At 40.5% G+C, this 27,511-nt stretch overlaps 1 protein-coding gene across 16 annotated transcripts in view; it reads left to right on the forward strand.

The window, feature by feature from the left end:
- Positions 1-27,511, forward strand: part of ptprt (protein tyrosine phosphatase receptor type T) — a 486,185-nt gene that overhangs the window by 340,740 nt on the left and 117,934 nt on the right. For 8 of the 16 annotated variants that reach the window (XM_074668102.1, XM_074668200.1, XM_074668208.1 and 5 more), the window contains one exon: positions 19,366-19,520. In XM_074668102.1, the coding sequence (XP_074524203.1) occupies positions 19,366-19,520 (155 nt within the window). Of the gene's footprint in view, positions 1-1,957; positions 1,988-19,362; positions 19,521-27,511 lie in introns of all 16 variants that reach the window. The other 8 variants (XM_074668119.1, XM_074668234.1, XM_074668185.1 and 5 more) reach the window with 4 other exon arrangements.

The following is a 27,511-nucleotide window of genomic DNA, read 5'->3' on the forward strand; positions in this document are numbered from 1 at the left end:
TGACCTGCTGTGGCAAAAAAAAAATAAAAATCCCTTATGGGGGATCGATAAAAGAATGTTCTATTCTATTCTATTCTATTCTATTCTATTCTATATTCTAATGCAGCTTATCTGTCTGATCATTCATGAAATGCAGTTCATTGTAGTAAAGTCTGTTTGCTGTGAATGTGTCACCCCGCTCTGACATCACTGTAGCTAGCATTAGCTGTAGCTGCAGCTATAGCGCATTAGCTAGACTGTTTTAACCATAGCCGTAACCATGAAGCCATTTTTTTTTTTTTTTTTTGTAGACATGTAAAGCATTTTTTTGCTTCATTTCTGTATGAAAAGTGCTCGATAAATAAAATTTGATTTGATTTGATTTGATAACCAGCGGTGTCAAAATAGGATATCTGACAAAAATATCCAGATCATTGGGAATTTGTCTTGTCTCCTCCCTTTAACATTACGGAGAACTGGATCACCTCTTCACTCGACGTGAATGTGCAAAACCAAGAGCGAAGGGGAAAAATCATGAGTGTGTTATTTTCAATATTTAGCCTGCAAAAGCAAACCGTCTGTTCTGCTGTTTTTACACATTATAAAGTGATTTATGGCGTAACTTTGAATCTTTAAGCTTTTAAAAGTCATCCCAAAGGAACAAAAAAACAAAACAACTTTTAAAGATTACAAGAGAAGAGTGAAAAGACAAAATAATACAGAGGTGAAACAGGCGTCTGGATCAAAAATAAAGCTTAAGTGAAAGAGAAACCAAAACACTGTCGCCAACCCAGACACGCCTGGTACGAAAAACACAAAAGATTTCCACGAATGTCTAAAGAGAAACTATTAACACCTTATTTTCACCAAAATGTTAGTTTCAGTTTGTCTTAGTACAGCACACATTTTGTTGAGATTCCTTTGACAAAAACTGGGACAGATCCCTGAATTACTGACCTGTACCGTCCCACTTTTGGTGAGAAACACTGCCACCTACAGGTTCGGCATGCTTCAAGCCGCACTTATCAGATTTGCTCGGTTACGTGTGGACCAAAGAGTATTTAAAAACACATGAGGGTGATATTTGGCTACGTGTGTACAAGGCCTTAAAGACTTTAGCCCGTCATCCATAAACCAACGAGTCGCCTCCCTGTAGCCACGCCCACCTGGACCTCAGTAAATGCTGAAAACACAGATAAAGTTAAACATAAACATTAGAAATTCTTAAAAATATAGATTAAATTGATGAAACACTCTCTTTGTGATTGAAAACACTTCAAATCTGACGACTCTCTCCTCATTTCAGTCATTTCACAACACAGCATTAACTCAGAGCACGAGAGTCAGTGATCGCTGCAAATGGAGTCCGTGTTTTCATCTCTTTAAAGTTAATGAACAGGCAAATCTCTGGTGGAAAAAAAAAAAGAGGGGCCAATATTTTGGGTGAGTGAAATGATGATTTCACAAGCCACAGAGCTCCTTATTACTTCTAATTTAGCCGACAGACTGCTGACCGTGTCACGGCTGATTTAAAGAAGCCCCGTTTCAAGTGATTACTGCGAGAAATGAGAGTGAAACCTCCGTCAGATCATCCTGCGAGGAACCAAAGGCGAATGTGGTGAGGTAAACTAAATCTAGACAAACACGCGGAGCAGACAGGCTGAGGGAGTAAAATCCAGGACGATAAGACGCAGACGCTCTGTCAGGCTGTCGGGCTGACGGGCAGCAGTAAAAGCCTCAGGATCAGAAGAGACGACGGTGATGGACAGCTAAATGTTTCAGGAGATTCACATGAGGACACAGAAACAGAAATAGCAGCTGTGTGGACAGGTAGAGCAGATAAACACAGAGAGGAAAGTTTACCATGTCAGCCAGTCGAAGATTTAATCCTTCCTTCATTCAGATCATGAACTAATCCAATGTGTTTGTCCTTCTTCTGCTCTGTCGTCATCACCGGCCTCACCTCACCATGCTTCAGAAGACATGCTTATTCCTACTCTTATTACCTGTAAGTAGAGACTTTCCATCAGCAGCCGCTCCGTGGCTTCTTTCTGACTGTTTTTCTGCTCCCTGTTTGTTTCACACTGAACACGACGCCTTCAGACATTCACGCCTTCAGACACACAAACCCTCCAGACATCGAGATGTTTACAAACAGGAAGTCCACAGGATTACCTGCTGCAGACAGAGACAGCAGCCTGCAGACTCATCCTGTGGTCTGACTGGTGGAAATGATTCAGGGTTTGGAGGGAATGGAGATTTGTTGGCACTAGAAGCAGCGCTCATTACCTGATGGATTCAAACACACAAATTACTTTGAAAAGAAATCAGTTTTACTAACTACTTACTACAGTTATTACTTACTTTTTAAAAAAAAAAAGTAACTAAACTAGTAACTGAATTACTTCTTTATAAATGTAATTAGTTACCAGGGAAAGTAATTATTGTGTTACTTTTTTGAGCAACCTTAACTTTATAAATCAGTCAGTTTGCTCTGGGTCAGGGGTCTGAAACCTTTACTTTCGTAGGAGCCTTTGTTCCTCAGCTCACCTGGATTAAAGTCATTCAGTAGCCACAAAATCTACTTTATCTTCACAATAAAGAAAAAAAATTGCAATATTTATCTAAACGAAAAGTGTTTATAAAATTTTGCATGTGATGTTTCCTTTTTAATTTAAAAAAAATGAAAGATTTGACGGATAATTTAAAAAAATTGCTAAATTTCTGAAATTTCTTTAAATTGTAATTTTCTTTCTTCAAAAATCTGAAAATTCAAAATTTCTCAATTATAAATTACAGACATATGAAAAAAAAGCAAATATTACAATAAAAAAAGGAATATGCGAAAAAAATTTAAACTTGCAAAAAAAAAATTGTTAAAAATTTGCTACAATTTCAAGCAATCCAAATTACATAAAGAAATAGTTGGATAAATGAATGAATAAATAAATAAATAAATAAATAAATAAATACAAAAATAAGAAAATGAATAAAAAATAGTAGAGTTATTTTTCAAATTTTAAATAATTGAATTTCAAGTAATTGTCAAACATTTCCAGAATGTTAAAAAAAAAAAAATCAAAGTTTGCAAAAATGGAATTTCAAATAGTTTGCAAAATCTTGCAGAATGTACCAAAAAAAATTGAAATTTACAAAAATGGAATATCAAATAATTTGCAAAAATTTTCAGAATGTCGAAAAAAATTGTAAATGTACAAAAATTGAATTTTTAATAATTTAGAACATTTTTGTAGAATGTTTGAAAAAATTGAAATTTGCAAAAATGTCAATAATTTGTTACATCGTCAAAAAAATTGATTTTGTTTTATTAGACTTGGAAAAAAAATTAAACGACAAGGCATCTCAACTTTCTAACCTCCTTAAAGCAGACTGAAAGCATAGATTACACTCTTAAATTAGTATGCTTTAATGAAGCTAAATACCTATCAGTTAACAGCTATCAACAACAACACTCACTCCCAAACACTCAGCTGCTGATTGACGTCATCTCTGATCACTGGTCCAGGGAATACACCACACATCCACTAACAGCAGGAAATATATAAAGAAGTTACGTTTTTTTTGTTTTTTGTTGTTGAAAAAACTTCCATATATCTATGTTTATGTCTGTCCTCGATGCGAGCGGCCTGTCTGTTGGACTACAGTACTTCACGTTACTTCTGAGAGGTTTTTTCCACCACCGCAAAAGTCAAAATCAAGTTTTCAGAAAACATCTGAGGGGTTGGGCCCAAATAGCCACCCCCTGACCCGGCCCTGTTCTTCGGTGCGATTCTGTCCAACAGTCACGAGTGAACTGTTGGCGTCGAGGAACAGTCTCTGAGCGTTCAAAGATGGAGGAAGTCATGCTCAGAGCGCGGCCTTTACATAGCCCCTCTTTAAACTTCATGTGCAGGGTTTAAAACTTCTGCTCTGACATTGAAAGTATACATTATCAGACACACCGTCCTCCTCGTTAGCTGGAAGTTCTCAGGACTGGTAATTAAAGTGCAGCAGTAGTTTGGTCGTGGAGGGAAATTCAGGCTTCATCTGCATTGTTTGCACGGTCCGACTCCCTCACTGTCTCACCCTGAAAGGTCAGAGTAATTCACCGTTATCTCCTCAACCAAGTGGCCATTTCCTGCTTATTAACCAGCCCTAATGTGCTGTGTCACACCTGTCCGTTCACACACACACACACACACACATACCTGCACACACACATGCGTGCTGTAGCTCCCGGCTCCCTGACAAATCCCTGCAGAGGATTTCTCTGCCTCTCCCTCTGCCTCTCCCGCTGTCTTCAAAGCATCTGTAAATTTCCCCTGAATCTGCAGCGGAGCCCTAACCGAGCGGAGCAGTCATCACATGCAGCACACACACTCCTTAAAACAGGCACCCCGAGGCAGTTTGACCCCAGCAGAAATTACTTCTTTACACCAGAAACTCACACAATTAGAAAGACGGCAGCCGTCACCGCGGGTCGGCTGCTTTTCCTCCCTCACTGCTCTGTTTAATTTGTTTTGCTGCTGTAAAAAATGGATGTACAGGCTCTTTCCAATCTGCCCGCGCTGCACACACGCACCCACTTACACTAATCCATTAAGTAGATACAGTCTGAATTATACCCACTAACACACACCCCTCAGGTAGGGATCCAAAGTCCAGGATGAACACTCGACCAACACAGGCTGCACAGGCTGCTCAAACAGCAAATACTAACACGAGTTAGTCTTTTGGAGGGAGAAAAACAGGCTTTAAAAGAGCCAAGAGCTAAATCTGTCCAAAGATGGGCCAAAAACTTTAAACCAACATCCATGAGCCCAAAGTGACGTCTTCAAACGGCTTTTTTCATCCAAATGTTGGTTAAGGAAATGTCTTTTGTTTCGTTCAAACGTCAAAAAGAGAAAAAGATCCTGTCATTAGTGAAGGCGGGACAAGTTATCTATTTTACATTTCTGCTTGAAAAATCATTCACTGATTAATTGAAAAACACAAAAGCAGGTTGTTAGTTTACTTTTCATGTTGAAATGATCAAAAAAGACATTTCTCTTTTTTTCTGTCCATTAACAATGAGCAGAATCAGAAATACTTTTCTCATCCCTTAGATCAGGTGTTTGCAACCGTAACTTTCATTGGGGCCGTTTTTCCTCAACTGACCTGGATTAAAGCCACAAAATTTACTTTATCTTCACAATCAAGACAAAAAAAGGTATTGAATTCAATACCAAGTAGAAATTAAAGAATAATTATCAAAACAAAACGTCTTTTCTTGTTTATAAAAGTGTTCATCTGATGTCTTAGTTTTCATTTTTTAATTAATTTGCAAATTAAAAAAAAAAAAAATTGAAACGACATTAATATTATAAATTTGCAAAATTAATGATAAATAATAATAATAAATTAATTTCAATAAGCACCCTTTAAGAAAAAAAAAAAAAAAAAAAGGATATTTAAAAAATGTGCAAAATTCCAAAAATTCTGAAAATTCAAAAATTTGCTGAAATTTCATGCATTTGCAAAATAATAATAAAAAAAAGGCTAACCTAGAATAATGTCATTTGGGAGCCACAAAATCTACTTTTCTTCACAATGGAGACAAAAAATATACAAAACTCAGTACAGAGAAAAAATTGAATGAATAATTATTAAAACTAGAACTTTTTGTGTTTGCAAAAGTGTACATCTGATGTCTTTGTTTTCATTTTTAAGAAATTTTCAAATAAAAAAAGAAACATTTGTAACAACATAATATTTTAAATTTGCAAAACTCATGACAATTCAATAAGTAGCTTTTTTTAATTAAAAAAAGGATATTTAAAATAATGTGCAAAAATGCAAAAATTCTGAAAATTCAAAAATTTGCCAAAATTCCATGAATTTGCAAAACAATTTCAAAAATGCTCACCTAGATTAAAGTCATATAAGAGCCACAAAATCTACGTTTCTTCAAAGACAGAAACATTTTATATACTCTATATAAAAAAAAATTGAATAAATAGTTATCTAAACAAAAAGTTTTTTTTTTTGTGTTTGCAAAAGTGTACATCTGATGTCTTTGTTTTATTTTTAAGAAATTTTCAACTAAAGAAAAAAAGAAAAATTTGTGATGACATAAATGAAGTAGATTTTCAAAATGAATTACATTTCTTTAAGTGTTTTGAATTTTTTTTTGTTTTTAAAGGAAATTTTAAAAAATGCGCCAAAAACAAAAAAATTCCAAAAATGCTGAAATTTTAGAAATTTGCAAAATAATTTAAAAACATTTACTAGATTTTGTTAAATTTTCCCCAAATTGTCAACATTTCAAACATTCACACTTTTTTTGGAAAAAAAAAAACGGAATTTAGATAATTGCAAAAATGTACAGAAATTCAAATAAATTTTGATTTTGTTTGAAATTGTGACATTTCAAAAAGTTCAAAAGTTTACAAAATCTCCCCAAAATTTGAGAGACTTGTATGAGGCCCCAGAGCCACAGGTTGCACATCTTTGTTCTAGAGGAAACTGTTCATTTGTTGGAGCTACTGTTACTTGAAAAGTGTTTAAAATCTAGAACATCGTCAGCAAAGAGCCAAAATTAGACCCTGAGACTCCTAAACCAGAAGCCCCTCTCCCTGACTGTGCCTTTGGATCTTGACTTTAAAGATCACAAGGAAAACCTGAAACAAATCAGCCCTAATGGAGACCAACATGTACCAAGAACAAGTCCTCATAGATCTTAATAGACCCAGGAAGCTGGACTCTCCTGGCTGATGGATGCTGAGACTCACCGGAGCCTCACTGAGTTATTCTAGTTAAAGTCGGATATAAACATCATCACCAGCTTCTTTAGAGATAAAATCACACAAATAACTAGATAGAAAGGTTATAGATGTTTTACGGTGTTATTAAGATGGAGAACAGCTACGCCCTGAGGCCAGCGCGTCGACAATCACTCCATCCATAACCAGGAGTTAGAGAAAGAGCCCGAGATCGATGTTTGGTTTGAAGATTTCTGTAAAGTACCACAGTCAGCTGTTTTAGAAACACAGGAACAACTATACACACACACACACACACACACACACACACACACACACACACACACACACACACACACACACACACACACACACACACACACACATTTGTACTCACAGAGCTATAGCCCAAGGATGTTTACTGTGAGATGAGAGAGGGATTTAAAGTCGTGCAAGACTCCTGCAGTCGTTTTGTGTGTGTGTGTGTGTGTGTGTGTGTGTGTGTGTGTGTGTGTGTGTGTGTGTGTGTGTGTGTGTGTGTGTGTGTGTGTGTGTGTGTTTCTTTTATTTCTTTCTCTCTCCTCACCTCTCGGTATCACTCAATCTCGGGCTCCCTCCCCGGCTCCTCTTTAAATCCTGTGATACGCAGATGAAAGTTTGTTTGGGCGCCGCCTGCAGCCTCCTCTGGAGCGCGCGCTGTCACGCTGCAGTGACTGACGGCCTGTCTGCAGCGCGCGGCTGGGGATGGCTGCGGGATATTTGAGCTGCGGCTGCCAGCAGCCTGGCAGAGGCCGCTCTGACTGTAATAGGGGAGCTGTGCGGCTCCCTCGACAAGAGGAACAAATGTCATTTCACTTGTTTGATTGGACGCCTTAAGGTCGCCCTGCTCGCTCTCCAGACTGCCGCTAAAATAAATGCAATTCCCCCTGCACGCATCACTTTCAAGGAACAGAACAACAGCTCACAGATCAGCTCTCAGACACACCGTGCTCTCTCTGTTTCTTCTGTTAAAAACGTCTCCTGCTAGCTTCTGTTCAGGGCCGTGCACAGACTGTTTGAGGGGCACGGGCAGAAGGCAAAAACACCACATACAGCACGTTTTTACCACTAAAGACGGCACTAAGATCTGCTTGGTGGCTTTTTAGCGCATGTTTAGTGTCCAAGAGGGGACTTAAGCTCACATTTTGGCCCCAAGAGAGTGTAGTGCACATTTGGCCACCCAAGAGGGCACTTTCACATCACCAAGTTCTGCTTGTTTTCCAGAGCACCTGAGCACACATTTTGGCCCCCAGAAGTGGGCACTCTAGCACACTTTTTGGCTACCAAGAGACTGTAGTGCACATTTGGCTCCAGAAAGGGGACTTTGCCACATGTTTGGCACCAAAGAGGGCATATTAGCGCAAGTTTTGTGTCACAGAGGAAAATTTGGCTCACATTTTGGTGCCCAAGAGAGTGCAGTGCATGTTTAGCCCCAAAGAGGACGCTTAAGCACATATTTAGTGTCAGAGAGGGGACTTTGACATTTGTTTTGGGTACTTAGAAAGCACTCCAGCACATTATTGGCACTCAAGTGGGTACTTTAGCGCAGTTTTAGTTTCAAAAAAGCGCATTTCGGCACATGTTTTGGCTTGTGAGAGGACACATTAGTGTGTTTTGGCTCTCAAGAGAGCACTTTTTGCTTGCAGTTTAGCTCAGAAGAGGGCACTTTAGCATACATTTGGCACCCAAGGGGCATATTAGCGCAAGTTTTGTGTCCAAGAGAGAATGTTTTGGTGCCTGAGATAGTGTGATGCATGTTTGGCCGTGAAGAGGACACTTAAGGGCACATTAAGTGCCCCAAGAGGAGACTTCGACATTAGTTTTGACTACTTATAGAGCACTCCAGCACATCTCTGGCACCCAAGAGGGTACTCTTGCCAAATTAAGTTTAAAAAAAAAAGGCATTTTGGCACACATTTTGGCTTTCAACAGGACACTTCAGCATGTTTTGGCTCCAAAGAGAACACTTTAACATGCAGTTTAGCTCAGAAGAGGGCACTTTAGCATACATTTGGCACCCAAGGGGGCATATTAGTGCACATTTAGTGTCCAAGAGGGAGCATTTTGGTGCCTGGGAGAGTGTGGTGAATGTTTGGCCCCAAAGAGGACGCTTAAGAACACATTTAGTGCCCCGAGAGGAGACTTTGGCATTTGTTTTAGCTACTCGGTAAGCACTGCAGCACATTTTCGGCACCCAAAAGGGGAACTCTAGCGCACATTTAGTTCAAAAAAGGGCATTTTGGCACGTTTGGCTTGAAGGAGGACACATTAGTGTGTTTTGGCTCCAAAGAGAGCACTGTGGCATTCAGTCTGGCTCAGAAAAGGGCACTTTAACATACATTTGGCATCCAAGGGGCAATTTTAACACATGTTTAGTGTCCAAGAGGGAACTTTGGCTCATATTTTGGCACCCAGGAGAAAGTAGCACAAATTTGCCCCCTAAAGTGGGCACTTAAGCACATAAATTGGCCCCCAGAAGTGGGAACCCTAGCACATTTTTTGGTGCCCCAGAGACTGTTGTGCATATTTGGACCCAAAGAGGGGACTTTGACACACATTTGGTGCCAAAGAGAGTGCAGTGCATGTTTAGCCCCAAAGAGGACACTTGAGCTCACATTTAGTGCCCTAAAAGGGGTCTTTGGCATTTGTTTTGGCTACTTAGAGATCACTTCAGCACATTTTTGGCACCAAAAAGGGTACTTAAATGCACATTAAGTTCCAAAAAAGGGCATTGTGGTACATTGTTTGGCATCTAAGAGGACACATTAGTGTGTTTTGGCTCAGAAGAGGGCACTTTAGCATATGTTTGGCGTCCAAGGGGGCATTTTAGAGCGTGTTTAATTTCCAAAAGGGTATCTTTGCCTCCTGTTTTGGCGCCCAGGAGAATGTAGCAAAAGTTTTGCCCCAAAAAGGGTGCTTAAGCACACATATTAGCCCCCAGAAGTTTGCACTTTTACACTTTTTTTGGTGCTCAAGAGAGTGTAGTGCACATTTGGCCCCAAAGAGGACACCTTAGCGCACATTTGGCTTCTTAGAGGGCACTTTAGCACTTGGCTTGGGGCCTAAAAGGGCACTTTTGTACGTTTTGGTGCACAGATTGGGATCTTTAGTGTGTTTAAGTTCCCAGAGGAGAGCATTTAGGTGCATGTTTGGTTCCCAGAAGAGCACTTTAGCACATATTCAGCTTCAAAGAGGGCACTTTCATATGCATTTTGCACCCAAGAGAACTTTAACATGCCATTTGGGGCCTGGGAAGGCACTTTAGCGAAATTATTTTATACCATTGGACCATGGAGGGGGCAGCCACCCCCTCTGCCCCCCTCCTCTGCACACCCCTGGTTCTGTTGTCATAAATTTGCCATTTAGCAGATCTTTTACCGCCTGAAACTTTTGCTCATGGCGCCTTTTGGACGTTGCTTTGCAGCTTATTATTTTGATGTTGTGCCAGAGTCAGGGCAGAAAAATGGAGACGTTCCCTCAGCCAGGTGAGGTGTGGAGATAGAGATGGGAAACAAGCACAAAACTTTTATCATTCATTCTGAAACTGAAACAGGAAGTAAACTTTATCAACAGCACACAGATTCAGAGCGCTGCATCCTGTACGTTTTAGACACGCTAAATGATGAACTCCAGTAATGAACTGGACTTAATGGATACCCAGCGTTTGGGAAATGAACCCTGTGAGTTCTCCTGACACCTCATACATCAAATGAGCAACAATTAAAAAGCTGTTTTTTCTTCTGAGTTCAGCCCAAAGTGCTGCAGCTCCATCTCTCAGCTCGTCTCGTTCTTTCAGACCCATCGAGCTCGCAGAGAACACGTCTCCACCGCACGTCGCTCATTATCGACGCATCAAACGGTCTGCAATTAACGCCGCCTGGGGCACAAAGTGCTCCATGATTCTTGCGGCGGTCGACGCCCGGCGGGGTAACCTTAGTGCTTAATGAACTGCCGCTGTGACATTCATTAAAGGGGGATTATGTCGTGCTCATTGCCACTTACAATATGCGAGGAATTTGTCATTTAAACGAGTCCATTAAAGGGATGAGTGTGTGATAGGTGGAGGTGTAGAGGAGGGGGAACGACGAAGGCTTTATCTCACAGCCAGTCACACTTTCCTCTCTTCTTCTTCTGCATCTTTTCTTCCAATTTTAATATTTAGCCTGCATCAAACTTCATCACACGGGTTGGAAACGTTTAGTCAAAGGTTTGGAAAAAAACACAAATCATCCTGTTCCTGCCACTGCGCCCACCTTTCCCTCCTCACTCCTCTGTCCTTCCATCTCTCCTTCTTTATCCCTTCATCTGTTTCTGTCTTCGCTTTCCTCTCTTTGCTCTCCTCCCCCTCCACCTCCTCCTCCATGTCTTGTCGTTCCTTGCCCACTTCCTGTCAAAGTGCTAGTCAGACAGCCAGGAATAGGCCACTCTAAGCTCCAATCACACTCCAGCTTTTTGAGGCTCTGATGCCTGTAAATTGGTGCCAGGAGAAAAGTTTTATCTGGGGTTGATGGACGGAAATGATCGTGGGGGAAACATCAGCTGGACGTGTCTTCCTCTTTCTTTCTTTCTTTCTTTCTTTTTTTCTTTCTTTCTTTCTTTCTTTCTTTCTTTCTTTCTTTCTTTCTTTCTTTCTTTCTTTCTTTCTTTCTTTCTTTCTTTCTTTCTTTCTTTCTTTCTTTAACCCAACTCATCTTCAGCACCCAGAGCCGAAAAGAGGATTTCAGTATGCCATTGATCGCTCAGTGCCAGCTGCCAGTCCAGAAAGACAACTGCCACTCACTTAGTAACACCTCCTGTTCATACAGTGACACCTGCCAGTCCCACAGTGACACCTGCCAGTTCCACAGTGACACCTGCCAGTGCTCAGTGACACCTACCAAAAAAACATTGACAGTTGCCTATTCAACACTGACATGTGCCATTTCCACAGTGTTACCTGCTTATCGCACAGGGACACCTGCCAACCCCTCAGTAACACCTGGCAATCACTAAGTGGCACCTCTTGATCATACAATAGCACCTGCCAGTCCCACAGTGACATATGCCAATCGCTCAGTAATTCCTGACAGCTGCACTCTGACACTTGCCAGTGCTCGGTGGCACCTTCCAATAAATATTGACAGCTGCCTATTCAACAGTGACCTCTGCAAACCAAACAGTGACACCTGACAATCATAGAGCAACACCTCCTTATCATACAGTGACACCTGCCAGTCCAACAGTGACACCTGCCATCGCTCAGTTACACATGACAGCTGCACCCTGACACCTGACAATGCTCAGTGCCTCCTACCGATAAAACATTGACAGCTGCTTATTCAACAGTGACATGTGCCATTTCCACAGTGACACCTGCCAATCCCTCAGTGGCACCTAGCAATCACCTAGTAACACCTCCTTATATACAATAACAACTGCCAGTTCCACAGTGACACCTGCCATGGCTTAGTAACACCTGACAACTGCACTTTGACACCTGCCAGTGCTCAGCGACACCTGTCAATCACACAGTGACACCTGCCAATCACACAGTGACACCTGCCAATCACACAGTGACACCTGCCAATCACACAGTGACACCTGCCAATCACCTAGTAACACCACCTGATCATACAGTGACACAAGCCAGTCACATAGTGACACCTGACAACTGCACCCAGACACCTGCCAATCACACAGGGATACCTACCAATAAAACACTGACAACAGTGACATGTACCATTTACACTGTGTTACCTGCTAATTACACAGGAACACCTGCCAACCCCTCAGTGACACCTAGCAGTCACTTAATAACACCTCCTGATTATATAGTGACACCTGCCAGTCCCACAGTGACACCTGCCAATCGCTCAGTAACACCTGACAGCTGCACCCTGACACCTGCCAGTGCTCAGTGACACCTGCCAATAAAACATTGACAGCTGTCTATTCAACAGTGACATGTGCCATTTCAACAGTGACACTTGCTAATGCTCAGTTATACCTGCCAATCGCTCTGTGACAAGTGCCATTTATTGAATGGCACCTGCCAGTTGGACACTGACTCCTGTTAAAGCTCAGTGACACCTGCCAATTGCAAAGCGACACCTACACTTTCTACTGAGTGATTGGCAGGTGTCACTGAGGGACTGGCAGGTGGCACTGAGCGATCAATAGGAAACCATAGGCCACTTTTGGCCCTCGGCCCACTCGGAGTATCTTGCGCCCTCTCTTGTTCCTCTTTTTGATTTTTTAGGTATTTTCATTTCTGTCCCTCCTCCTCCTCTCTGCACTTCCTGTTCTTTCTCCGTTCCTGTTCTCCCTCTCCCTGATTTGTCATTTTACTCTCTGTCTCTTGGTTGAGTTGTTTAAATACTCAGGGGCAAGTAGAGCTCACCATCTGATCCCACACACACTCTTAAACACACACTCACACACACATCCGTGCTGCTTTAATTCCACATCTCTGCATATCACTGTCAGCCTCACATGAGCCAGAGGAAAAATAGGGATAAAAGAGATGTTGCATCACACCTGACCTCTCACTTATTGCTTCCTGACCCACAGAGAGCTCCACAAACGCAGAGATTTACACACACTCATGCACACACATATACGAGGGCATTTGCATTCACACACACACACACAGAGCGAGTTCACAGATGAGAATGTGGACAGCAGAGTGCCGGCTGTAATGTGCTCTCGTATTAAACATGCAGGACTGTGCAGATTGCTGCCAGCCTTTAATGGAGCTCTCTTTATAAAGAGTGATAAATCTGTCGAGCTGCTGCGTGCATCTGTGCTCCTTTTTTAAGACCGTGCAGGTTGGAGGGCGGAGCTCGGACGCCGTCTCAGTAAAATCGAGGATTAGCTTCTGGAGACGTGTTGGGAGGCGGTACGATGCTGGTCCAACAGCTCCAGCAGGTCTGAGTCCTCCAGATCAGAAACACAGACGTCTGTTCCTGCAGGATGCCAGAGGAAAGATGCATCAGTTTGTTCAGAGCAGAATGATCAGGTCAGGAAGTCGAGCACGGAAACTATCTCAAAACACCCAGAGACTTTCAAAATAAAACAAACCAGTTGGTATTCATGGAGCCAGACCAGGAGTCAACAGGTTTGAGATTTAACAGCCCAACATGAACCAGGACAGGATCGTCAAAGTCTTATTCAGTTTTCAGTCGACTAAGACTGAAAGAGTTCTAGTCTTAGTCTGGCCTCGAGTCTTTTGGTCTTAGTCTAGGATTTGTTACTAAACGCTACCTATTAGGTCTCACTTATCCCAATTAGCAAGGAGAATTAAAAATTACACACCAGACAAAGCTCAGGTTTTAAGAGGTTGGGTGTTTTAGTATTAGCCTATTTTTAGTCGACTGAATACCACAGGCATTTTAGTCTTAGTTGAGCCCCAAGTCTTAGTCTTAGTCTAGTTTAAGTCCACTCAATAGTGTTTTATCGTAAGTCTTGTCTCAACTCTGTCAGTCTCAACTAACTTCCGTAAGTGTTTAAGTCTTGGTCTAGTCTCAACTCTTTTAGTCAGAGTCTACTTTTGGTCTACTGAATGACATCAGAGTTTGAGTCTTGGTCTAGTTTTGAGTCTTTTGGTCTTAGTCTAGTCCAAGTCAACTAAATACTATAAGAGTTTCAGTCTAGGTCTACTCTAAAGTCTTCTGTCTCAGTCTAGTTTTAGTCTACGTAATACTATGAGAGTTTTAGAATTGGTCTAGCCTCAAGTCCTTTTGGTCTTGGTCAAATTTTAGTCAACTTTATACCATAGGAGTTTCAGTCTTGGTCTAGTCTCAAGTCCTGAAGTCTCAGTCTAGTTTTAGTTGACTTAGTTCTGTAAGACTTTTTGTTTAAGTATTTTAGTCTTAGTCTTGTTTTAGTCAACTTAATACCATAGGAGTTTCAGTCTTGGTCTAGTTTCAAGTCTTTTAGTCTTAGTCTAGGTTTAGTCAAAGTTTACTGTAAGTCTTGTCTCAAGTCTTTTAGTTTTAGTTGGCTTACAAGTGTTGGTGTTAAAGTCTTGTTTCAAGTCCTTTAGTCTTAGTCTAGTTTTAGTCAACCTAATACCATACGAGTTTCAGTCTTGGTCTAGTTTTGAGTCTTTTAGTCATAGTCTCGGTTTTGTCAATCAAATACAATAAGATTTAAAGTCTTGGTTTAGTGCCAAGTCTTAAAGTCTTAGTCTTGTTTACATCAACTAAATACTATAAGAGTTTCAGTCTTGGCCACCGTAAAAGTTTTTGTCTTAGTCTAGTTTTAGTCAACTTAGTATTATTAGAGTTTTAGTCTTGGTCTAGTCTCAAGTCTCAGGTCCTTTAGTCCTAGTCAAGTTTTAGAAGACTTTGTACTGTAGAACTTTAAGTTTCAGTCAAACCTCAAGTCTTTTAGACTCAGTCTAGTTTTAGTCAACTTGAAACCATAGGAGTTTTCAGTCTTGGTCTAGTCTCAAGTCCTTTAGTCTTAGTCTTGTTTACGTCAACTATTTTCCATTAGAGTTTTTGTCTTAGTCTTGTTTTGAGTCTTTTAGTATTAGTCTAGATTAAGTCAATGAAATACCATGAGGTTTTAAGTTCTGGTCCTAGTCTCAAGTCTTTTAGTCTCAGTCTAGTTTAAGTCGACTCAATACCATTGGAATTTTAGTCCTGGTCTTTTCTAAAGTCTTTAGTCTCAGTCTATTTTTTAGTCAACTAATACAGTTAGAGCTATAGTCCCGGGCTAGTCTCAAGTTTTTAGTCTATGTCTAGCTTTAGTCAATTTTGTACCATAAAAGTTATCTATAAGTCTTGTCTCAAGTCTTTTAGTTTTAGTCGACTCGACACTATTAGAGATTTAGTCCTGGTCTGGTCCCAAGTCTTTTATTCTCAGTCCAGTTTTAGACAACTTTATACCATAGACGTTTTAGTCTTGGTCTAGTCTCAAGTCTTTTAGTGTTAGTCTAGTTTAAGTTCACTTATTACCACATAACCAAGAAGCTTACCTGCTCTCTCTCTACAATGACGATCGTCTACTTCTTCATGTTGTCTTAATAGTCCCTGAAAAACCCCAAACCCGTTCCTCCTGTTCTGGTTCTTCTCGTTATGTTTGTTTGATGTTGTAGTCATGATAAACTGGCATCAGCATGGAGCATGTTATTCTGACGATCACTCAGATGTTTTGATGTAGTTTTAGTGTCTGACTTCCTGACATGCTCAGTCTGCTCTGTGCCGGTTGATAGAAGTCGTGTGTGTCTGATCTGGAGGGACACGTTGGTTTTTACCATCTGGACCCAGATCCAGAGGAACCTGTAAAGATCGCAGCATGTTTCTCGATAACTCCTCAAACATCTGTTCCTGTAACACAGATTAACTCCAAACCTTTAAGAGTAGAGCCTGTGTTTAACAGAGTTAACCTTTAAGACTCTGTGCAGCGCTGTTTATTGGAGCAGAAGATAATCGCCCCGTTCGCCGTCGGTAATTGCACCAACTGAACCCCAACCAGTTCATTAAAGCTTTTAAAGTTGTTGAGAAAAACAAGCCGTTACAGGAAAGATATGATTAATGCTGTGGAGGAAATTAATATCTGCTCTTTTAATTTGCCTCTTGGAGTGAGCCGTTTCCAGAAGCTCGGAGAGAGGCGGCTTCGTGATAGGTCAGCGAGAAACACGCCCACTCACCGGCCACGCCGCGCCGACTGAAGAACACAACAAACACGTGTGCAAACACACACACACGAGCCAAAACAGTGAGTGTCCAGCACAGGCAGTTCCTCTGCAGCCTCCAGGGATGTCAAGTGTTAGTTTACAGAGACGAACACACACAGGAACACACACACACACACACACCAGCCCACTGCGTGCCATTCGTGACTCCATGTCAGACACTTTAAGCAAGTGGAAGAAGAACGTGTCGGTGGATCCTGGAGCTCCTTCTCGTCGTGTTAGATCATCTGAATGTGAGTCAACAGGAGATTAAACAGTTTGTTACTGATACACACACATCAGCGATGCTCTCTGTTGTTCACTTTACACAGCACAGCCGGCTGGGATGGGAACAAACACGTCCTGTGCTCGCTGCGAGGAACTTGGTTAATGGGTCACTCTGTTCTGACAGCTGGTGGGCCGTGCAGGATTCACAGATCACTGAGTGGTGTGTGTGAGCGTGTGTGTGTTTTAATGATGCACGTTCCTGCAAAGCTGTGCTCTGAGAAATGAACAAACTGTTGATCTTACGTGTTAAGTTGGAAATCTGCAAAGCCTTTCTCAGGAAGTAGGCGTGAGAAAGAGGAAGAGGCCTTAAAGAGACAGTGCGTTGTTGTTAGGTGGAGCTGAAGGAGGTACTTAGCATGGTACGCACCAGGAATCCTTGTATTTACATATTTATATATATTTATTCATAAATCCTTACCTCGCCCACACTGGGTGCACACTTCTGGATGGAGATCCCAGATGTTGTCCCCAGTCTCACCTGGCTCCACAAGCCCCGTTTCCACCAAGCAGTCTGGTTTAGATCAGTATGGTTTGGTTTAGCTTGGTCCTGTTTGTGTTTCCAAAGCTAATCATTCCCCCTTGTGGTCGGCAGCGTGCAAGCTGGATGCTGATAGCTGCAACTGTAACATAATATTGTGAGCAACGAGACACAGTGTACCCGCTAATAAATCCAACGAAGAAGAAAAACGTGACACAGGAAACAAAGAGCAACAAGGGGAAGACATCCAGCATTTCGTCCTCTCTGTGATTGTCATGTGTCTCTTTGTTACAAAGAACAATCAAACTTCGTTTCAGAGAAGACTGTGAGCTGCCAGGAGGAAATACAGCCAATGCCGCACAGGAAGTGACCATTATTTCCACCAATCAACGGTCTGCAGTGTTGTAGCTCCACCTTCTGAGATCGAATCGGTTCGGTCTGGCACTCCTGCGGCAGGGTGCTGAAAAGAGGACGGCTCGTTTCGTTTTTTGGGGGGTCTGTCCGTCAAATGCGTGCCGTACCGAGACAAACCGAAATGAACCATTTGGTGGAAACAGGGCCACTGTTGCCCTCATTAACTCTTCCTCCAGCTCTTGGTCTTTCTCCACAGGGTATACGCTGAAATCCTGAGGTTAAATTCAACACCTTTTTAAGACTTTTTCAAAAATCTTTCAAAAAGTCTTAAGACCTTATTGCAACTTTAATCTGTTGTTAGCAACCAATCTTTGATGATTGTAGTTTCCATTTTAACATAAATTAAATAAGCTGAGAAGGAACAAAGCTTGAAAGTATTAATGAAACTTAATTGACATTCCCATTACCACAACAAGTAACAGTTATTTAAGGCCAACTTGGCCAATTGGGAGTTTAATGGAAGGAAACAAAACTTTTAATACACATAATTCTCCACACACAGATCATTTTTGTCAATCACTGTTCATTAAATCCACCAGCGTTTGCTCACGATGTCCGAACCCTGCAGGTCTAGCTGATCCTTCAGCTCCAAAGCTGCACTTTTTGGCAGTCTGTCTTCATTTCTAACACCCACAGCTTCCAAGTTTCTTTTATCTTCAGCTTCCACAACAACTGACAAAGCTTTGATCAAACATTTCTTCCTTAATCAATATTTCTCAGTATGTCAACCATGAAACATCTTTTTGTGATAGAGTAGTCTGCTCCCTGAAGGTGAAAACGATGTGGTCTTGTAACTGTCTCTGATAATGAGCTGACAGATTACCAAAACGCTCCATCAACGATGTGATGACCACATTGATGCAGCTAAGGCAGGTCAGTTTATTGGAGTCTAAAACACAGGTCTGTCATGTTAGAAACAGAAACCTAAGGACGACACGTCCCATTTGGCGTCCTGGTAAAAAGATTAAACCAACTGTGGAACAGGACGTGAGGTTCGACTAATTTACACCGAGCTACTTGACATGATTTCATGATTTCACTCTGCCAGCAGCGAGGAGAACAACAGATTCCCTCTGGTTTAAAACCAGCCTCCCTAATTATCCCGTCCTCAGCGTTCAGGTTGGACGAACAGCTCTGACTCCTGGAAGTTCATTTCAGAAGAAAACACGCAGGACCAGACAGTGAAAAGCTGCTTTATGGAGGCGCTCGTGCAGGCTCTGGTGGATGAAGCAGCCAATGTCAGATTGTTATGGCTCGCTGTCATTTCTGCCATCTGGCGTCTCTGCGGACCCAAACTGACGGTTCAGGTACAACTCAAAATAGCCAACGCAGAGGGGCCAACAGATGGGAGACGAGACATGTGAACGGTAAACTCAGGAAAGTGAATCTTGAGGATGTGAACACACGAAAGGAGCAGTCACACACTTTCAGCTTGCTGTGAAATCACCCATTTCAAATTTAATATTAAAAAAAAGGAACTATACATGAAGCAGGGGTGAGGACACCCACTAACTTTTCCCATTTTTTTGTTAAAACAGGTAATAAGTGGCGTCAAAGTGTTGGTAAAGTTCCCTCTGGGCTGCCATAACAGTTTACACCCAGCAGTGCATCAGAGCCCACACTCCTCTTTCTCCACTTTGTTATTTAGCTCATGCATGCCCTGTGTTTATCGTCTGATGAGTTTCTGTCTGTGCAGGGTTAAACCCGTATTTGTGTACGAATGTATCTTTACGTGTATTCTCGTCTGTGTCTTCGTACCACTGAAGGAAGTTGGCGAAGAAGCAGAAGGAGACGGCCAGCAGCTCCACCCAGCAGAGGGAGATGGGCCCAGTCACCACGGCCGATAAGAGCACCACCAAAGTCAGCACCCTGCACAAAGACGACCCCTTCTCCACCTCCAACCAGGACCTCAACGGATTCAGTAAGTCCTGGACGCTGGATGTCTGTTATAGTGCAAATGTGCAACTTAAAACCTTTAAACGCTGCTGGCACCATCATGAAGGTCTGAAAAGAAGAGAGTCTATACGAAATTTTCTGGTACTAGCTTGGTTTTGTCTTCTTTTTTCTGTCTAGAGTAAAAGCTTTCTCATGACTGTAAGAAATACTCATCAATTTCTGGAATTACAAAGAAGCCAATTTGCCTCAGCTCATATGATTAGTCCTTCTGGAGCCACAAAATCTACTTTTCCTTCAATGTAAGACTAAAAAGTCTTTAAAATTCAAATCTAGTAAAAAAATATCTAAATAAAGATTTTTTTAATTAATTAAATTTTAAATAGGATGTCTTTTTTTCATTTATTCATGAATTTGCAAATAACATTCCCTCAAAAACAACAAAACAACTAATTGAATAATAATAATAATAATAATAATAATAATAATAATAATAATAATAATAATAAAAATAATAAATTACATTGATTTAATTAATTAATTCAAAAAAATCTCAAAAAAACTTTGAAATAAATTGGAAAGTTAAAAAATTGGAAAAAAAAAATTTTTAAAAAGCAAAACTTTAAAAAATAATACGATTTGAAAAAATTCAAAATATTTTCAGTTTGAAAAAAATGCAAGAATTTTAAACATTTTTGTCATTTAAGGAATTTGCTTAAATTAAAAAAAAAAAAAAAAAACAAAAAACTTGTGAAATTTTATGCACAGTACATCATGGGTAGAAAAACTTTATTTTTTAAATATTCTATTTTATTTTTTGGGAACGAACCCAAATTTAATGATAACGGGGTGAAGAACTACTTCAAAATAGTAAAATAATGTCTGACAATCGGTAAATTACTGTTTTTAATTTAGTGTCTTTGAAATTCCTTTCAAATTTCAAGGTAAGTTGGTGACAACTTGCAAATAATCTTTTTTCTAATTAAATTAGTATTTAATACAAAATGAGTTTGAAGTTATTCCAAAAAAGCTGTGTTTTTCATCAAAAATTAAATGAAAAAAATAAAAAAATAAAAATTCAATGAAATTTGCAGACTTTAAAAGTAAAGAGCTACAAGGTTTACCATTTAAGAGAAGGTATTGGAACTTTAAAAGGGCTTTATTTTGTCTTTATTTTGTCCCTCTGGTGCCCCTGTACAATCTTTCCATGATTTACAGCTCCAAAAAAAATCTATATTTCTCTGCCCAGTGTTTTTGCCACAATTCGGCTGCTGTCTCTTTAAGGCTCCCTACTCCACAAACCCCTTCCCTCTGATTGGCCAGCCCTCTGGAGGCGTGGTGAGAGCAGGGCTATGGGCAGACCTTGGTGTTTGAGGCCCACTGGGAGATCTGGTGATGTTCAGTTTTAAGACAGATTCAGGGATTACTGTGACAGATGAATATTTAGAGGTTAGAAAATCTGCACACGCTCAGTCTGAACATCCAGGATTGGTTCTTTATATCTCTGTTTACAATATGAGAAACACAAATACACACTCTTTAATATGACCCAGCACTGCAGCGTCTTTTAAATAACAGTCCTCTGCCTCATATTTGTCAGCTTTGATGAAAGAGAGCGTGAGAAAGACGACAATAACACTCTGCCAGATGGACTCGATGAGACAGATCAGATCTCTCTGTCATTAGGATAGAGTAAAGAGCCATTATTGTTAGTTAATGGCAAATTTCTCCAGGATTCATAAATCAGACGTTGCAGTTTCTCTCAGTTTCCTCCAGCGTCTGACAGAGCTGTAACCAGAGCCTGTAAACCTCACGAGTCCTGCCTGATTAAAGAGCAGCGTGTAAACATGTAGAAACAAGAAGCGTTTAAAGAAACCATCGTCTACAATAAATGATTCAATCTGCTGGAGGTCCTTCTCCCATTGTCTCCACTCTGAAACACATACAGCTGTGTCTGAGCCATAAATCACTTTGTCAGATTCATTTATTCCAGCACTGGACGTCTTAATTCAGACAAAGCTTTCCATATGCTCATTTTTTACCATTATCAGCAGGATGATGATGCTCCTCCTCCTCCTCCTTCTTTAATATCGCATCTTCAACTCTGCAGACTGAAAAAAGGCACGCCAGTGAGTCTGTGTTTCTATGTGGGTGCAGATCCTCATCTGGGTGTGTGTGTGTGTGTGTGACTGTGTGTGTGTGTGTGTCTGGGGTAATTAGACAGGGCCCCTCAGAAGGGCATTTTTCTCTTGAAAATGTCAGCCTGGCCTTTTGGGAGTGCTTGGCCGCTGAAAGCCAGGGGTGCTGGAGAGGGACTAAGTAGCGGGCTAATGCCAGCAGTAATTGCCTGCACTCTCCCTCTAACTGACCATCCTCAATCCTCATGTGCAATAATGTTTTTGCATCACAAACTCTCAGAGCGGCGGCTCTTATCTGGACCTTGGATGTAGATAAAAGCTCTGATTCATCACTTTTCTCTGCTCAGAGTGGACGCTGCCTTTAAGCCTCTGGAACATTAGAGAACGGAGGTTTTAAGATGGGTCATTTACTCCAGTCTCCAAACACTGAACTGAACAGTCAGTCAGGATCTGAACTGACACTGATCCGTTCAGAAAAGTCCGAGTCATGGTAAAAAAAAAAATGCAATGTTAAAGGGCACACTCTCATAAAATGCAACATGACATGTTAGGACTAACTGACAGACATGATATGAGTTAGAAGGCTTGTTAATCAGAAAATTAGTTGGGAAGAATATTATCTAAATCCTAACGAAATTCTGGCTATTTTGATTTTCTGACCAACAGGCCTTAAGTTTAGCAGGCCTTGTGGCTAATGGTCCTGATGGCTAACATGCTTTCTGATATCTGACTGAAAGACTCTCAGACTAACACGTCTTCTGACTAATGGGCCAATCGGCTAATGTGCCCTCTGACTAGATGCCCTCTAACTTATAGGGCTTATTGCTTATGTGGCTTCTGAATTATGGCTAACATGCCTCATGGCTAACATGCCTTGCGACTAACAGGTCTTCTGACTAATGGGCCTATTGGCTAAGGGGTCTCCTTACTAGCTGCCCTCTAACTAACAGGCGTTATGGCTAATGTGCCTTCTGATTTCTGATTTCTGACTAACAAGCCTTCTGACTAACATGCCTAATAGTCAATGGGCCTTAGATTTTCTGTCTGACAGGCCCTCTGACTATCATGCCTCATGGCTAACAGGCCTTGTGGCTAATAGGCTTTTGGCTAATGAGCTTTCTGACTAGCTGCCCTCTAACTAACAGGTGTTATGGCTAATGTGCCTTCTAATTTCTGACTAACAGGTCTTCTGACCAACATGCCTCATGACTAACAGGCCTTGTGGCTTATAGGCCTTATGGCTAAAATGCCTTCTGATTTCTGTCGAACAAGCCTTCTGACTAACAGGTCTTCTGGCTAATGGGCCAATCTGCTGATGGGCCTTATGACTAGCCGCCCTCTAACAGGCCTTATGGCTTATGTGCCTTCTAATTTCCTGTCTAACAGGCCTTCTGCCTAATATCCCTCATGGCTAACAAGCCTTCTGGCTAATAAGAATTTTGGCTAAAATGCCTTCTGATTTCTATCACACAGACCTTTTGACTAATAGGTGTTCTGATTAATGGGCCAATCTGCTAATTGGCCTTCTGACAAGCGCCCTCTAACTAACAGGCCTTATGGCTAAAATGCCTTCTGATTTCTGTCTAACAGGTCTTCTGACTAATGGGCCTATCGGCTAACGAGCCCTCTGACTAGCTGCCCTTTAATTTATGGGGCTTATGGCTAACGTGCCTTCTGATTTCTGCCTAACAAGCCTTATGACTAACTGGTCTTTCGGACTAATTGGCCTATTGACAGATGAGCCTTTTGACTAGTGGCCCTCAGCCAAACAGGCCTTCTGTTCAATGGGCCTTCTGATATTCTGACTGATAGGCTTTCTATCAAACAGCCTTTTGTCAAACAGGCCTTCTGGTTAGTATGCCTTCTGATTTCTATCTAACGGGCTTTCTGACTAACAGGTCTTCTGACTAATGGGCCTATTGACAAAGGAGCCTTCTGACTAGTGGCCCTCTGACAGACAGGCCTCCTGGGCCTCTGGTTTTTGTGACTAACATGCCTATCTATCAAACGGCCTTCTGTTCAACAGGCTTTCTGGCTAACATGTTGTATGACTTACAGGCCTTCTGAGAATTTATCACAATATAAGCTATTTGTAAACATTTTCTGATGAGATCATGGTCTCAGCTCCAGTAAAAGTCTTCTCTGATACAAAATAAAGCCAATCTGGTAAATTATGATCCCATTAAGAGTCGGAGAGAGGCACCAGTTGGTATCAGACTCAGCATGATTAACCCATGCACTCTAAAGAATTGCTGTAAATTTACAAGGAAATTTCAACAGTAAGATCCTGTTATGTGTATATACAGGACAAACCTGTATAATGACGGTTTATAACATTATGTTACTGTATTTATACTGCACGGAAAGAAAACGGTAAGTTATTGTATTTTTTGCATTGCATTCTGGGAGAAAGAAGGTTTGAGCACATGGAAGAAGGACTGGTAAAAGTCACATCAAATCGTTATCCAACTTCATCCTTTTGAAAAACAGGTGAGTGCCTCTCTGCTTTGTTTATTAGAGTAGTTAAAAACCATCACTTACTAAGTTTGAAGTCATTTGTAAAATTAGTAGTAGCTAGAATTTTATATTAAACCCAAAGTGAGTAAATTCTTTGCCCGCAAACAATACCTTCATCTTAACAGCTAACTGGGAAACCTCCACAAAACATTTTTTTGCACTTTCAAATTTTGGTAGTTGTTATATGGGTTCTTTTAATTAATTAATGTTTGAAGTGATTTAAGAAGTAGCCTGCAATTTGCAGGAAATATAGTTTAATATCGATTATAGACATAAACATGATTACCATTCACTGAAGTGAGAGACAGGACAGAGTGTACAGGTGATGGTTTCTTTGAGAGTCAGGGACATTACAACTGAACAGAGTGAAGCGGTTAACTTCTTTGTTTCTGTTGTTAGAATAATTAATGAGATAGAATAAACACATTGTGCTAAAGATTATTAATAATAACTACTTGAATCTTTCTTGAATGTGAAAATTGAATTAACATAATTCATTTAATGTAGCATTGCTTTTGTTCTAATGTTGTCTTTTCCTTTTACAGAATCCTTGTAGCTCCTCTTTGGCAAGGAAATTCAGAAGGAGGTACAGTAAAAATTTCTCTAGTCCATGATAGCTTACAGAACCTTTTATTATGTTTCCATGCCAGATCTGTGGACATCACTGTAATACTGTCGTGGCCTATGGGAAACACATGCGTATTGATAGCAATGTCCCTAACATAGTTCTTAAGTGTTGCATCTCTAACTGCACAAGAAGGTTCCTCAAATTTTTTACTTTGAAATCACATCTTTTCAGACATCACAAGAAGGCTCAAAGATCACATCCATGCTCTGAACTAGACCTTAAATGCTATGTTGATCTGTGTAGAGCAAAATGTGATACAGTGAGTCAGTTTTATTCTCATCTCAGAGTCAATCTATCTATCTATCTATCTATCTATCTATCTATCTATCTATCTATCTATCTATCTATCTATCTATCTATCTATCTATCTATCTATCTATCTATCTGTCTGTCTGTCTGTCTGTATGTATGTTTGTCTGTCTGTCAGTCCGTCCGTCCATCCATCCATCTATCCATCTATCCATCCAGCCATCCATCCATCCATTATCTCTCTTACTGTCTGTCCGTCTGTCTATCCATCCACCATTTCTCTATCTATCTATCTATCTATCTATCTATCTATCTATCTATCTATCTATCTATCTATCTATCTATCTATCTATCTATCTATCTATCTATCTAACTATCTATATTTGATGAAGGACTAATATACTCTTTGGATGCCATCCCAAATAAGCTCTAGGGGAAACAATGAAATTTCAATTACACTAATCAATATATTAGCTAGATGTTCAATAAAACGTAAATATATATACGGTATAATATTTTTTGGGCACAAACTCTGACAACACTCCCTTGTTTTTCAGGCGGTTCGTAGGGATCAACCCTGAGCGGGCCACAAAGGCGGCAGGCAGCAAAGGGGAGGTGAAAAAAAGAGCATTGGTCAGCCCTCCGGTCTCAAGTCGCCTAAGAAGACTCATGGACTTCGAGTGGACTTTGTGAAGTCAGTGACACACATTTACAGACACAGACACAATAATATGTACACACACACACTAGTTAATGTTCTCTGGAAGCAGTTGATGTTCTCTTTACTTTCAAGTCCGAGTTAAAGTGCTTTCCAAACTTTTGATGTTAAGAGATGATGTTAATTTGACTAATATAATTGTTAAAACATTTCTTAGGTTTTAATAAAACTTGAAAATGCATGTCTTTCAACTCTCTTGAACTTTTTTAAGGGAAATACATTTTGTCATATCAGTTTACCTGTTGTTTTATAAGATTAAAGTGAAGTATTTTTTTTCTTATTGTTTGTGTTGTTTTTTGACAGCAACTCTTGCAGCAGACTGCTGTTGTGAGGCCTAAACCATTTTGTTTTGTTTTGTAATTTTTGTTTTTTTAGTGAAATTTAAATTTCAAGTTATTTTCTATGGTCTGTTCGATGATCATAAGAACCATCAACATATTGAAAACCCATTATCTGAGCAAACTGAACATTTTTGTTTAACCTTGAAGAGTTTACTTTTTGTGAAGGTTTTTGCACGACAGCAGTGACATTTCATACATAGCTGTATGTTTGTTGAATGTCAATAAAGAGACTTGGTTTGAGAAGACACTTTGAAGTTTTATTATTTGTCTTAACATAAGTTGCAGTTTCAAAGGCTATGTTTATTTATGACATTAAAACATGGTGTTTATAACATGACATGCAAGAAAGTCATTTATCAAATCACTTGAGTTGGAAAAATAAATATATTTTCAATTTTACTAGAAGGAATTTAATTAACAGCCAGGTCTTGTATTATGCTACAAATCTCAGTAAGAAACTGTAAATATACCTCGTTAGAAAAACTGTATATAAACGGTAATTAACTGCTAATCTTATCAACAGTAATTTACTGTTAAGGTTTAAAATAACAGCTCCTTGCTGTATTTATAAAAACAATAGCATACTGTAAATTTCAGCAACAGCAATATACTGTTAATTTTACAGTAAATTCCTGGCAACCCTACTGCCAGTTGTTTACTGTTTTTTAACAGGGGGAATTTCTAAGAGTGTGGAGTGTGGAGTTTGGATAACTCTGAAGGACGCACAGTCAGAGACAGAGTACTTATCTCAATCCTGCATTTCCAAAAAAAGTTTTAGCCCAAAGATAAGAAAAAGGGACGTCCCAAACCTCCTGTCTCAGGGTCTCATAACGGTGCTGCATCCACCACTGGGGCCAGATTTGCCAAGCGGACTTGTTTTACAGTCTGTACTCGGACGGTGTTTGGGAAAAGAAGGAGGAACCTGTCAGCTGGAGCTTGATGTATGGAAATGTAATGGTTATTTTATAAGTTATGGATTGTTTTTGCTCTGAGGCGGAGATGTCTCGACCTTGCTTTGGGCCAAATAGAGTTTTGGCATCAGATTAAGATTTTGGGGATGGATGACATGAAGTTAGAATTTCAAAGGAGCCAGGCATCCCATCTTTTTATAACAGCTTGATGTGATAGTGGATGCACCCTTCGTCCTGGTTTTTGCAGATTTAATGGCTGCGCTGGACAGAAATACCAAACCGGGCTCTGCTGTGCGGCTCCTCCTTCATGAGAGACTAAATCTGGTGCCATTAGCTGTTTTCTGTGGCTCTTTTAAAGCCTCGCGAACACTCGAAGATGAAAGAAACACACACACTCACACACTTCTGTAACATATAGATGGTCACAGATCCAGGATCAGTCTTAATGAGAGCCAGAAAACGCTGACACAAGGCAGAGGACCCGGTGATATTTCAGAGGACGGACCCTCGCAGAGCA

Source organism: Halichoeres trimaculatus, unplaced genomic scaffold, assembly GCF_033239565.1.
Source record: "Halichoeres trimaculatus isolate MK-OKI-2021-1 unplaced genomic scaffold, fHalTri1.1 fHalTri1_scaffold_1, whole genome shotgun sequence".
Lineage (NCBI taxonomy): Eukaryota > Metazoa > Chordata > Actinopteri > Labriformes > Labridae > Halichoeres > Halichoeres trimaculatus.